Here is a 14,476-nt window from a genome sequence, read left to right as displayed (position 1 = left end):
GATAAGGGGCCTCATTTACTGACACCTCAACATATCTGCTTGGAAAAGTTGATGCTTTCACTATCAACTCCAAAAGACTATTCTGTGAGGAAGATATGATTTGGTATTGAGAAGTCCTGGTTGTAATGCAATTAAAAGTGTGATCATTTGTTTGTATGTAGGTGCTATGAGATTGCATATGAACACTGGCCAACTGATTTAAAATAGCATTTTGATTTGTTGCAATGCATTCTGTTAGTCCAAATGAAGTTGAAGATGGAGTAGGAGGAAAACCAATTCTGGTTGTGTCAGGCAAACTGGCAATTCTTTGGCTGACAGACGTTTTTCTAATTAGAGGCATATTTAAATTTGTAGAGTTTGAAAATGATCTTTCCCCACTAGTTTAAGCAATTAATCCAGAATTATGATTATCTGTGTTAGCCCCTGCTCTAAAGTGCTTCTTGTTGAAATCTTCAGTGAATAAAGTAGATACAAGAGAAGGATTTCTAATTCCAATTCTTCTTTTCATTTTTACTAAAAGTTGAGGACAGCCATGTTTGAAATTTGGGTTATAATAGGTTTTTAACTAAACGCAAAAGAGAAAGTAATTCAGTGTCATTTTAAACCACGAAAAAAGTGACAATAGCAGATATAACACAAAAAACTCAGATTTCTGTCTTATCACACAAAGTTAATGTCATCAAATGATGCATGAACATTGTTCACTCTTTCCAGGAATGTGCCTTCTGGGGAGAAAATGCACTCAAAGTGTTAAGCCCTCAAGTAAAAACATGTTACATAATAATAGTAACATTTCATTATTGGCTTTGGTAAATTTATCTGGAGTTTATTGGTAAGATTAAGAATTGTTACAAAATTTCTTGAAACCTGGAAAGTTTAATGCTGAAGCTGCCCTCAGTGATTGTAAAAACTTAAATAATTTTTACTTCGATATTTATATAATTTACAAAATCTAGACTTACTGCATGTATCAACATATTTATTGATGTACAAAATAAAACTACCTATAAACTCTACATAAAGTGGCCACTGAAATATTTTAAATACCTTGCTTACAATGGGGACTTGTTTTTCTTCTTCCAGAAAGTCTGCTAGAAAAGCAGATCTTTGAAAATTCTGTCGAATTTTACTGAATCCATAAAGGTTGGGCTGTCGAACTAAGATTTTTATACTCTCAGCTTTAAATATTCTGTAAGGATCTTTTCTTTCCAGAATTTCTTTCTTGAAAAGTTCTTCATGAATCACTATGCTAGTTCCATCCCTATCCCATGAAATGGACTTAAACTGGTCACTTTCAACTATTTTCCAAAGTTTTCTGGGAAAGATCCAAGAAATAAAATCATTACCCATATCTAGCTCAGAGACACAAACTGAGTAACCTGGACTTTTTATCAAGGATCCTTGTGACAAAACCTGAAAAGCATTTTCTTCAGTTATTGACTGTAAGTCTGAGTCTTCAGATAATATGTGTTTGCCCAACAGAAACCTAGTGGAAGCTTCTGAACCAGTCAATTTAACTTTAGGAGAAACATCTTGAGTTTCTGAAGAAACATCTGCCGTCTCAAATAAATATTTTCTCACCTACTTCTCCAGCCTGCATGGTTTTCAAAACTGCGGTTTGAAAACCTGCTGCAGTAGGCCTAAGCAGGTAAAGTAATTTAGACCACTACAATGGTTCTCAATCTGAGTAGCTATGACATCACAAAAGACCTTTGGTCTCCTAGCAACAAACATGAAATTTTACCAAGAGAATTTTCTTCTCAGCCCAAGAAATGTATACAGTAAAACTAAAACATAGACAGATTACTTACACAGTATAATCTGCAAAAATCTTATCCCAGCAGAATCTTTTAAATACATAATTAAATAAATAATGTCCTCAGTACCTGAAATACATGGAATTTTCTCACTGACACACACACTCTCACTAGATTGGTTCCAGGGGACACAGAGTCTGGTAATTCGACAGTAGAGAAAAATAAAGATTATTAAAGCTCTGTCAGTTTGGCATATTGAATTGAAAACTGATGCAGTACATGGTAAAAAGAAATGCCCATAGATAGTATTGGTATTTTTCTGGTTGTTAGGGGCTGGAAAATAGAAGTAGCTCTTTAGGAGATACAGGGATTTCTATTGGTGGATAGAAATATATAGGAACAAAAGAGAAAAGATTATTGTACAACATCATAAATATATTAAATTCTGTTGAATTCCACAGTCTAGTAACTATATTATTTAAAACTTACCTTCAAATGTTAAGATGAAAACAAATGTAACTAAAATATCTGATTAGATTTCAGAATAAAGAGTAAGTTATATGCATATCCATTCAAAACATTTTATGTATATTTTTAAAATTAATATTGATTTTGTTTGCTATGTTTATAAATATCTGACAAATGTTAATGATATATAATATTTTAAAGCAGGCGATCTTGGAAGCAGATGCCAAAGAATGGAAGATTAAAATTAAAAAAAAAAAAAAAAAAAGCAAAAGCCAAGTTTTTTAAGTTAAGTAAATTTTTATGTGTAGCCAAACAGAATTTTTAATTATTTTTTATTTTGCTCAAAGGACCTAATGTCAATTAAAAATTATTTTTTAAGAAATCATCTTAAAATAACTGTAACAAAACTGTCTAACACAACAGGATTTGAATTTGTAATGTAATTTTAATGTTGAATAAAATATTTATTGAATTTTTATACATTCATGATATAAATAATTTCTGTATGATCATGGTTTAAAAGTGGTATATTAAAATTTTAACTGTTTGCATTGGCAAGTTTTGAATATGTGTGGAGGAAAGAGATGATAATTTTTATGTTTCTCACACCATAGGAGGCAGTTCTCTCATACTTGAAAGAGATGTTATTGTCAGAAGTTTGTCTTGGTTTAATGTAGTTTAGGTTTTGCGGGTAATTTTGTATAGTTTTATTTCAGACTTTTTAATATATAACACAATGTAATAAAAATGTCCACATCAGTAAACTCCTTCTCAAGATAAAACAGGTGTTTCTACCAGAGGTGGTTCCTCAATTTTTACAATCTTTTTGTTTTGAAAAATGGACAATTAAAATATTTTTTAATTTTTTGCTTTTCTGGGAAATGTTTATGTTGCACTGCCTGAAGTACAGGCTTCTTCTCTGTTGGGAGGGGAGGAATAATTACTGACAGCACCAAAAGGTGGAACAAGAGTGTGAAAAAAAAAGTTAATGGGAGAATCAGAAGAAGAAACCACATTAAATGTAGGACAATCTGCGTCAAACGGTGGTTGAGAATTTTGGGAAGCTAAGACAAGTGACAGTGTAGAGAGGAACAATGCCTTGATGTTTTCAGTGGGATACAAAGCTGTCACCTGTCTCCAAACTGCAAGCCTACATTTAGTCATAAAGAGGCAAAGAAAAAAAAAAAAAGCAATTTTACATTAAAAAAATGAATGTAAAATGGGCTTAATCCACTATCTTGTGTAAAAGAGTAAGATATCTGACCTCTTTTGTGGTAGCCTTTGATACACATTATGTTCTTGTTAAATGTGTATATATAATTTCACAACAAATTTGTTTTCATTTTCTCTCATCTTTTTGAAGAGGATGCCCACGTTGGGAGTAGATTTTGGTTTTGATTCTATTTTTCCAAGGAGAAAGCTGAGTGTATCTGAGGAAAAACGGTAGAAAGAATCGGCCAGCCTAGTGGCTGATGTCTGTAATCCACATTTTTAAAACTAGCATTTTGAGAAACACAGGGAGAATTTTCTGGATGTTATCTTGCCCTGTGACCTTGCATCTGGTCATCGAGAGAAGAAGACATGCCTGGGAACTTTGCTGAAAATGTGGGGAGAAGAGATAAGGTAGGTTTTTTAGGGAGTTAGTTAATTTCAAACAGAGACTGGGGTGATGTTTTATATCGAACACAACACAGTAAACTATATTTTATTATGCAGTGAATGCAGACTACCGTTGTTACTATTAAATTTCACATTTAATATGTGGCTTTTTATTAATACAGTAATAGGAAGCAACACCATTGCTTTACACATTTACTACTACTTAGAAGTTAATATTTGGCTTATGTTACTTGGTGCTTCTATGAGCTTACGAGCTTATTTAGTAGATCTCCTTTATGCCTGTTTGGTTTTTGAAACTGGACCTCAGGGTGGATGGCTTAGAACATTTTAAGAGAAACCACTTGGGAATGGCTTTGTGCTTTTTGTGGACAGCAGGGTGGTCTGTTATCTTATGGTAAACCTATAGCACCGAGTTGATTCCTTTAGCACCAGGTTGAGAGTTTCTCTCCTGATACAAGAGGAAAAATTTAAACTTTTAGTACCTGATGAACTCTTTGCAACTGTGTCTGCCTTAAGAGTTGTCCCTCCTCTGTGGAATCTTATCTGCTTTGCCTAACCAGTCATCTACCTGGGACCAGCCAGGGTGACAGCTTGGAAGTTGGAAGGTTCTCACAGGCTGATATGCAGAGTGCTGAGGTTCCAGGAATGGCTGTTATTCACCTGTAAGATACCATTATAATAATAATAATAATTATTATTATTTTATTATTATTAATTATTATTTCTGCTAAGCTTCCTACTTAGAAAATATGGTATTAATGCAGTTTTCTAGGCTACTAGCATATTATTTGCTTAGCTTAAGTTTATTTTATCCAGACATTTGACAATGATTAAGTTCCGTTAGATGATTATGCTACATAAGCCCATAGTTAGCCCTGTTGTTTTAGTCCTGTTATTAGTCCTATTATTTTGAGGCAGTGCTACATCCTCTTGGGGTACAGGCTGATACTTAGTTAATGTCATCAATTGACTAGTGGTTATTGCTTCTGCAGTTGACTGAATATCACCAATTAAGAGAAGCAAGAGACAAGGTAGTATTAAACACCCTTTCAATATAATTACTACTGCCCCCTGAGTGTTTTACCCTCCCCTTCCCAAACATACAAACCATCCTTCAAAGAGTGGGTATACTGATTACTCTTTCCAAGTTTGTACTGGAGCATGAGCTAGTTTTTGAATCCTGGTGGTAATTTCCATGACTGTTTGTCTATTATTATTAATGTCCAGGTGGCCATTTGATAAGCTTAAATGTTCACATACTATTCTTTTTGGAGCTAAAAGATAATCTAATGTTAGTCTCTTTTGGAAAATGGCATTTCTCATCTCTGTGGCTTGTACAACTAGTAAATCAGAAACTCTGGAAGCTTCAGTGGTTATGATTTTTAGAAACTTCTGCAGCCTGATGATGCTATTTATTATATCGATCAAAGGACTATATCTCCATGGCTCAATTTGCACCCAAATAGCTGAGCCATAATAATTAATTAATCTTTCTAGAGGACAGTCTGTGTTTTTTCAGTTTTCTATTTATACATTTATTATAATTACACCGGTTTATTTTATTATTAGCCCAATATGGGATTTGCTTCGTTGAGGGTTATAGGACAGGTTAAGCATTGTTTACAAATGGATCAAGAGATGACAATGAGCCATGGCATACAGAATTGGCACCCCAGTAGTATTAGTAGTGCTGTTTTTTTCTATATGGGTCTCTTGGAGAAAGGTTTTACAAACCTGGGGGCTATAACTTCAGAAATGGCTAATTTTCCACGTAAGAACATATGTCATTTTTTTTTTTTTTTTTAATGCACTTCATTGTCCTGAGTAAACCAAATCCTCTTATTTGGAAACTCATTTGACTTCTATTTAAGCAAGTGCTCTGGGAGGAGAGACATAACACAAGCTGCTTTTCTAGCTATTGTGCTGGAAAGTGGGGTATTTATCACTGCACACTTAGCCGCTGCATCTGATTTCCAGATACGGTTCCACCTTTTTGATGGCCTTGACAATGTTTAACAGCTATTTTCTTAGGCTTTTATACTGCATCAAAAAGTTGTAGAATTTCTACTGTGTACTTTACACTTGTTCCTTGGGCACTTAGGAGTCCTTTTTTCTTGTGTCTGCTCTCGTGTACATGTAGCATAGCAAAGGCATATTTTGAGTTAGAATGTTATCATGGTTCCTTTACCTTTTGCTAACAGCAATGGCTGTGTTGGTAAGCTTTGAGCCACTATCACTGAATCTAGAGTTACAACTGCATATCCTGCCCATTGACCCTTTCAGCTACAAAGCCACTACCAGCAGTAAAGTACTTAACATCTGGATTTTGGAGGGGCTAATCTGTAAGGTCCTGCCTACCTGAGAATACTTAATAGACTGTTTCTATACAGTTATATAGGTGAGCTTCTTCCTTCAAAGGGAGCAGTGTAGTAGAATTGAGAGTGTTTACAATTTATAAGTTGATGTACAATTTTTTCACACAAAAGTCCCTGGTATTGAGTTATTCTTGAATTTGACAGCCAGTGGTGACCTACTGAATCCATTAGTGTTAAATCATAGCATGATACCCTTACAGCTACGTACTGACCCAGAGTTCATTTCTTAGCTTCAAGCATGGGCGTGGCTGTAGTGGCAAGAGCCCTGAACCAGGGTGGCCTTTTTGGAACCACTGAGTTCAGCTACTTGGATAGGTAGGACATTGAGTAATGCCATTATCCTAACATTGGGTTAAAAATCTAATGGCCATTTTCCTCCACTCATGAACATACAGAAGAAAAGTTAGTTATGTCTGGCAGTACTAAAGCAGGTGCCACAACTAGAAACTTATTTATCACATTAAATGCTTTCTGTTGTTAAGGGCCCCAGATGAAGGAGTCTTTTCTCCTTGAACCCTTTGTGGCTTCATTTAATAGTTTTGCTATTAGCAGAAAATTTGGAATTCTAATATGTCAGAACACTGCTGCCCCTAAGAACTCTCTGACTTGTTGCTGTGAGGTTGTGGTTAGATCCTTGTATACACTACTTAACATGTGCCATCTGTGGCTTTTGACAAACTCCACATATGTGAATCCTGTGCAGCAAATCTGGCTTTTTCTCTACATAGCTTTTACTCTATCTTCCACAGAAAGTGGAGACAGTTTTTTAATGACAATCTTCTATAGAAGGTGCTGCTGGGAGAAAGTAATTCACATATTGGAGAACGGCTCAGTCTTTATTTGGTGGGGTATAAGCATTAAGGTCTGATGGTAGGACCTCACTAAAAATCATGAAGAAGCTGTTGAACACTTTGATAAGCCTGGTCCAAATATGCTGGGGATTTCTCCTTTGAAGCCCAAAGATATGCCAACTGACTGGCATGAGACAAAGGCAGGAGAAAGCATTATTTGAGTCTAAAACAGTGAACCATACTGCTTTGGAGGAAATTAGGGGGAGCAAGATATATAGGTTTGGAAAAGTAACAGAAAGCAAGTTACTGTTGCTTGGTTTAAAGCTTGTAGGTTCTGTACTGGCCTATAATCATTACAGGTGTGGAATAATTTATTACTCGGCAGTAATTTATTGATTGATAAGAGTGGTGTGTTCCAGAATGACCGGCATGGCACAAAAATGTCTTGCTTTTCTAAGTGTTCTAAATGCTTTTCTAAGCCTAAAACTGCCTCCAGTGGTGTGGGATACTGGCTCCCACTTTTAGTCCTCTTACCTGCTGAGCATGCTTTATGGGTAGCTTGGGTGGATTATCTTCAGCCCATAGCTCTGGAAATTTACTAATTAATTCTGACAGTGTGACTTTCTTCATTGGCCTCCAAGTTTGCTTTCCGGGACCCTCCACATCCCTAGCAGATCATCACTAGTTATCAGCTTGTGGAAAGGTGAGTACTAATACCATAGCCTTTGGTTGCTTAAAATCTAAAGTTATGCTTCCTTCAGGCTTAAAAGAAATTTACCCTTGTAGTTTTTGAAGCAGGTACCTCCTCCATAGAGGAACAGGGCAGCTGGGAAAATATAACATTTTGTGCTGTACCTCACATCTTCCAATGACACATCTTTTTGATTGGCAAAAATGGTCTTTCATTTTGATATTCCCTTTAGCCTCAATGATAGTAGCATAAGCTTTGAACAGTGGCCCTACCAGTTTTGTTACCACCTAATGCTCAGTCCCTGTATCTACCATAAAATTCTTTGTTGTTGTTGTTATGGATCACCTTAATGCTGACAATAGGCTACTTTGGGCATAGAGAAATTGAGCTTGGCCTGTGTCAGTCTTCATATCTTCCCACCCCAGCCAGTGGGAAGTAAGTCTGTATCCTCATTATTTGAGACTTTATGACTTGTTGCTGCTGCTGCTGCTGCTGCTGCTGCTGCTCCTGCTCTTGGCCTACGTATTTCATGGAGATAAAACCATTGGCTATATGGGACCACCTAATCTTTAGAGAATGCTATTTTGGGACACTTATTCTTCTAATGCTTTTTTCTTTTTATCAACCCCACATTGATCTTTCTCTAGCCAGGTTTTAGATGCTGGTCTAGACATAACTCTTTCTAACTGTCTTGTTAACCCAGGTTGTCTCCCCATCTTGTCTTGTGAGTTATGCCTTGCCTTTCTCTCAGCCTCTTCCTCCTGACTGTGAAACACATTTCTGGCCACTTGTATGAGTTTAGTAGCATATTTGCCCTCAAATTCTATTGCAATTTTCACCTAAATCTTTTATTACCAGACACACTGGGTCTCTCTCTTAAGTCTCCATCTCATTTGTGCTCTCTCTCTCTTTCTCTGTTACTCTTTGATGACATTTGTGGTTTTACTGCAAGCTTTCACTCATCAGTTTATTCTTACACTGTGTTTACTGTCTGAGCTGCTTGAGTCAGCTGCTCCCACAACAGCTGTGCTCTGTTGCCTTCAAGGTCAGCAGTTTAACTGTCTCTCTCTGAGTTTACCTTCTACTTTTGTTTTTGTTTTTAACATTTTGCTGGCCAGAGCACACACTTGACAATCCTTCCATGTCTTAACTTGACCGCTTATTTTTTAATAGCTGAGAAGCTTTGGCTTACTAATGATCAGTTTTAAGATGCTAACCCTCAGCATATCAAGTGCGAGTCTTTAGAAGTAAAGCAACATGAATATAAGAGAGAAATAAAGAAGCAAATTCAGGCAGTCTTATGTAAACTGGTACACTTAATTTTGTTACTGATCCCAAGAGTAATGTTTTTGTTTGTTTTGTAAAGTCTTCTGTTTTTCTTTTCCTTTTTTTTTTTTTTTTTCTTACACACCTCTAGCTCTGTCACCCAGGCTAGAGGTCCATGGCATGATCTCAGCTCACTGCAACCTCACTTCTCAGGTTCAAGTGATTCTCTTGCCTCACACACCTGAGTAGCTGGGATTACAGGCACGTGCCACCACACCTGGCTCTTTTATGTATTTTTCAGTCAAGACCGTGTTTGACCAGGAGGTCCTAACAGTATCTAAATTCAGTTGCTGTGAACTGCCCAACTATGCTCCCAAAGTGCTCAGATTACAGGCACGAGCTACCACAACCCACCTGTCTTCTAAGGTTAATATTTAACATATCAAAAAAGTCTAGAACTTTTAATAAATGTTGGGATACTCTACTGTTGCGCATAATATTTTTATTTCTGATAACATTTGTTTACGTGATTTGAGTGGGTCCTACAAATACAGTGAAATAGATAAAACTAACAATCAAGTAACTATAATGTATCTGTGGAGAGCATTAATGTTGAGCCTTGCTGTAGAAAAATAATTTGTTACTGTTCTTGTAGTAAAATAGTTGGAATATTTTTGTGTGTTTGTGTGTGTTCATGATAGATTTGCAGTTGAAGTGTTGTAAAGACCCTGAGATAACAAAATTTAAAATGAAAGCGAAAGCAAAATGTGGGAAGGAATTAGCTATTTTAGAACAACTTTGAGAAAGCCTGTCAAGCAAAATTGACAGCCTTTAATATTCAGGAAAAAAGTATCTTTGGTAAAAGTAAAAAGCACCATGAGGTGGTATTTATAAATAGTTTCCTGGTTGGCTATTTTCTACAGCTACTACTACTTTGACACAAGATTCGGGCATTAAGTGGCACAATTAATGAAACATGTCACTAGAGCAACACGTACTTGGACCAAGAGTGCAAATAGAGGGATGGGCTTTGAAAAGGATACACAGATTTGCATTCTCTGAGCTTAGTGAAAAGGCAAGAATTGCAGAAGTAAAGAGTCATGTTTGGGTTATGAGAATCATACCCTAAATAACCTCCATTTTGTCAGGAAGATTAGAAGGGAGCAGCTTGGAAGGAAAAAATAGCTCTGGTGTGTAAGGAAAGAATAGCTCCTTAAGACAGAGAGGCATGATAACCTGGATTGAGGGGCCAGCTGTGGTTGTGGGATCCTGGAATTGAGAGAAACCAAACCATGTGTTTGTAGGTGAGTTTCCTGTTCTAGCTCTGGGAATAAATTATAAGTGTCTCTCCCTTTGGACCTTTCCATGAGTGTGTAAAAATGAAGATGTTTAAATATTGCAGCTTTGTGAGCCCACTTTTTTTGAATTTATAAAGGCAGCTACTTAATTGATAATTCTGGGGCTGTCTTGGGTAGCAGAGTAGAGGGAAAGTGGCTGCCAACCTAAGAAGAAAGTGAGGGTTGAATGGCAGTCTCAATGATCAAGGACTACATATGGAGAGTTTTTCAGGTAGAAGAATAAGGATTGCCAAGCAGTACAGAGTTGCAGGATGAGGTTTCAGGTGAAAACTGAAAACCAAATGCATGGTACTGCCATTGGACAGAGTCATGAAAATGAGCAAGGGTCAAGATCCCTGGGGTAAAGGAGTCGCTATGGTCACAAGGATCATCCATGTGGCCATTTTACCTGGTGAATGGTAAAGTAATTGCACAAAAGTCAATGAGGATGAGGAGTGGCAGGGAGTCCATGTCAGCAAGTTGGATTAGATCTATTCCTTTAGAAAATCACTTTCTTATTCCAAGAATATGTCTTAAACCAGAATGGATTCACAGCAGTTTTGTTACATACATCCAGAACTGCTGCTGTCATATGTTACAAGTAGGAAGGCTTTCCTCTTAAGTGTCCACTGTATCTTGTGGATTCTCAATAAAACCTAGTTGTTTCATGGTAAGGACACCCTCTTGTATAGCATTTCTGGGAATCTGGCTTACATTGAGTACAAAAATGAGTGTTGAAAGCACAGATCTTTGAAATCATAGAATTGTTTATAGACTAATAACTTCATCTTCAAAATGGCTGACTGACTAGATTTCTATTTAACTGAGAGTAGATGAAGGCTTTGAAAGGATTGTCATCCACATATAAAGCAGTATGTATGTATTTTCTCAATGGAATTTTCAATTCCCCTCTCTCTCAGATTAAACTATACTCTCCTTCAAGTCACACCTTGGATGTCACCTCTGAGATGCCTTTCCTGATGCCACTTTATGACTCGTTTATGTCTCATTCCTGCATGCAATCTTTATTAACTCAGTTGCAAAATTATTATATTTGATTGTGATTATTTCTCCCTTACCACATTTTGAGAACAATAGAGATTAGGTTTATATCTGTGTACATTTTTAGATCCAGTTCCCAGTTTGATTCTTATCATGTGATAAGTAGTTAGTAAATTCTTGCTCTGTGCAAACTTAAATGGAATGATGGACTAGGCAATTAGGATTTCACATGAGCTTGCTAATTCTGAGACAGAATTACCTATGAACTAAAATATTATAACTGCCACCACTAAAAGCCATGGGGATTTTAATGCTGAATGCACATTAATTTTTTTTTTCTTTCTGAAAAATTTACCAAAGTTTAGTTAATGAGGTCAGACATTGTGGCTCATGCCTGTAGTCTCAGCACTTTGAGAGGCCAAGGTGAGCATATCATTTAAACACAAATGTTCAAGACCAATATGAGTAGAATGGCAAACGTCATCTCTACAAACAATGCAAAAACTTATCCAAACTTGGTCATGTGTGCCTACTACTCAGGAGACTGAGGTTGGAAAAACCCTTGAGCCCAAGGGGTGAAGTGTCAAGTTAGTTGAGATCACAGCAGTGCACTCTAGCCCGGGCAATGGAGCAGAACACCAATTTTATTTTGTTTTGTTTTTTAGATAAAGAACTGAGAGGTGTTGAAGCTCTTGATACTAAATACCATAAATCACATAAGGAATGTTAGGAATATATGGAAATGCAGTTTATTAGAAATTGATGGTGTCAGTATTTATGTAGCTAGAATATTTAGTTTAAAAGGTTGAAACGTTGCTTTCCAACAGATTGAGAGGATTCCAAATTAAGTCTGAATTTTTTTGTTTGTTTTGTTTTGAGATGGAGTCTCACTCTGACACCCAGGCTAAAGTGCAGAGGCAAGATCTCAGCTCAACATAAACTCTACCTCCAAGATTCAAGTGATTCTCCTGCCTCAACCTTCTGAGTAGCAGGGATTACAGATGCTTGCCACCCTGCCCAGTTAATATTTGCATTTTTGATAGAGATGTAGTTGCAGCATGTGTTCCAGGCTGGTCCCAAACTCCTGACATCAGGTGATCCACTCACCTTGGCCTTCCAAAGTCTTGGAATTACAAATGTGAGCCACCATAACCTCTCAAATTTAATTCTCTTAAAGATAAAATTGATATTCTCTGTCTGTATTTTGTTTTTTGAAAATTAGGGAGAAGTATATTTATTTAAATAAATTTTGGTTTTATTATCTTGCTTGCTAAAAATTAATCTTTAGACAGATTGAAACAAAAGAAAATTTACTCAAAGAAAACTTTAAGATATGGATTTGTTAAGAGGTAGAGAAGCGGAGCTGAATGAGAGGGTTGAAATTTTTAATTGTGGGTAATATATGTTTATTTTAGATATTCAGCATAATGAGATGAAAATAATATCTAAATATACGTCTAAATATTCTAATATTTATTTCCAAGAAGAGTTCTATTTAAAAAGTCATATCACCTAGCAATAGAAGGTACAAGTTAAAAGAAACAAACACTAGAGGTTAGCTTTTGAAATATTAAACAGTAAGATAAAAAGCAGAATGAGGTGTTATTCTCAGATAAACAGCAGACAGATAATCTGGAGGGTTGATTAATACTTTAACAAATCATATATTTTGCAGTTAATTTCAGTCCTTCACATCTGATAGTTTTGTTTGTGTATGGTAACTAAATTCCATATATCCAGCTCTACAGCTTTTACCAGAGTTGGGCTGAAAGAAAAAGAAAGTATGATGGTCTAGCTTGATGTGCAGTGGGTGGATTTGGAAGTCCAGATTCATCTATTTATTTTTGCTCTCTCTTTCGGTACTTTTCCTATATTCAATTAATAGTTTTAATAGTTTTTGTGTTTTTTTAATATATTTTTTTTCTTTTCTTTTTTTTTTTCTTTTTTTTTTTTTTTTGCTTGTAAATGTGGGAAACCACCCTTGGCTATATCTGTTAGATTGTGGCTATATCTGTTAGATTGTTAAATGACAAAAGCAAATATTCTACGTTAAATACTTATAAGCTAAATTAAATCCTACATTTAGAGGCAACATTATATGCAATCAAATACATAAATAAATTTTTATTACTTTGTAACTAGTAGGATTATTCTTTCATTTCAGAATTAATTTGGGGCTTTACCATCTGCAACCATTGTTTAAGTATTACCTTCTATTGAAAATCACATTCCTCTTGATACTCTCACATTTCTTTCAATCAGATACAGAAGTCCCCTAGTTCTGGTAGTTTCAATACCTTGTAAGTTGATCAGTTCATAAAATACACTGATTATTTCTACCCTTTCTTCTGCTTTCCAGTAATAAAATACATGTAGCACTTTTAGTCCATGGAAATAGAAACACTTGATTTTCTGTTTTCTAAATTTATTTCCTCAGCTATTGTAGTTTATTTATTTTTATATTTTTGCTAATTACGGGACCCATACATTCCAAGAATAAAAATAAAATGCATAAATGGGGCATTTCAATGACATGTGTCAAATATAGAGTATTAAGGAGACCTATAACTGAAAGCTTAAGAGTGAACTTTCAAAGTAATTAATTGTTTGGCACTTCTGAAGAAGTAACATATAAAAAGTAATTTTATGGGAATATAAAACTAAGAAAGTCATTTAATTAACATTCTCTGTGAACTTTAGACCCTAGCTGCGTGACTAATGACTAACATAATCAGACACTGATATTCAGTGAAAGAGCAAACTAAGGGGCCAGACCACTGACCAAAAAGAGTTCTAGTAGCTGCCCTGACCAACTGGCCCAGCCAGCATTTTTTTAGCACACATTAAATGACAGGCTTTGAGTCAACACCATTACAGGATAATTAGCTTGGTCACCAACCCCCTGAGAGAGCCATTCCACTAATGAATGATCCATGGGTTAATTTTATAACCTATGGGTAAACAAGTTATTTAAATAAACTTCATCATATTTTTCTGTTATTTGCTATTCTGATATCAACTCAAGGCAAAATGGATTAGACTGCCTTCAGCCAAATCTTTTACAAAGGCTATTCAAACATTCTGGCTTTCCAAGAAGGACTATGATAATTTTACATAATTTTACAATTTCTTCCATCATTCTAACTAAATCCCCATGTCTCCCCCAACC

At 35.8% G+C, this 14,476-nt stretch overlaps 1 protein-coding gene across 1 annotated transcript; it reads right to left on the bottom strand.

The window, feature by feature from the left end:
* Positions 1 to 382: 382 nt before the first annotated feature.
* Positions 383 to 8,233, bottom strand: LOC141583055 (heat shock transcription factor, Y-linked-like). Its single transcript, XM_074392464.1, has 3 exons — positions 8,123 to 8,233; positions 1,048 to 1,560; positions 383 to 565 (listed from the first exon to the last, which is right to left on the bottom strand). Exons 1-3 carry the CDS (start codon positions 8,231 to 8,233, stop codon positions 383 to 385), a joined length of 807 nt encoding a protein of 268 aa, XP_074248565.1.
* Between the last annotated feature and the right edge of the window lie 6,243 nt (positions 8,234 to 14,476).

The sequence above is a fragment of the Saimiri boliviensis genome, chromosome Y, assembly GCF_048565385.1.
Source record: "Saimiri boliviensis isolate mSaiBol1 chromosome Y, mSaiBol1.pri, whole genome shotgun sequence".
Taxonomy (NCBI): Eukaryota; Metazoa; Chordata; class Mammalia; order Primates; family Cebidae; genus Saimiri; species Saimiri boliviensis.
This window is presented reverse-complemented; position numbering and strand designations above follow the sequence as displayed.

Bases quoted from the DNA above. Each gene is read 5' to 3' on its own strand.
- LOC141583055 (XM_074392464.1), bottom strand. From the start codon at position 8,233: ATGAAATACGTAGGCCAAGAGCAGGAGCAGCAGCAGCAGCAGCAGCAG. The intron at 1,561-8,122 runs GTGGGAAGATAT...TATTTATTTGAG, and splicing joins CTTACTTCCCACTGGCTGGG to ACGGCAGATGTTTCTTCAGA. The intron at 566-1,047 runs GTATTTAAAATA...TTTTGCGTTTAG, and splicing joins AAGTCCCCATTGTAAGCAAG to TTAAAAACCTATTATAACCC.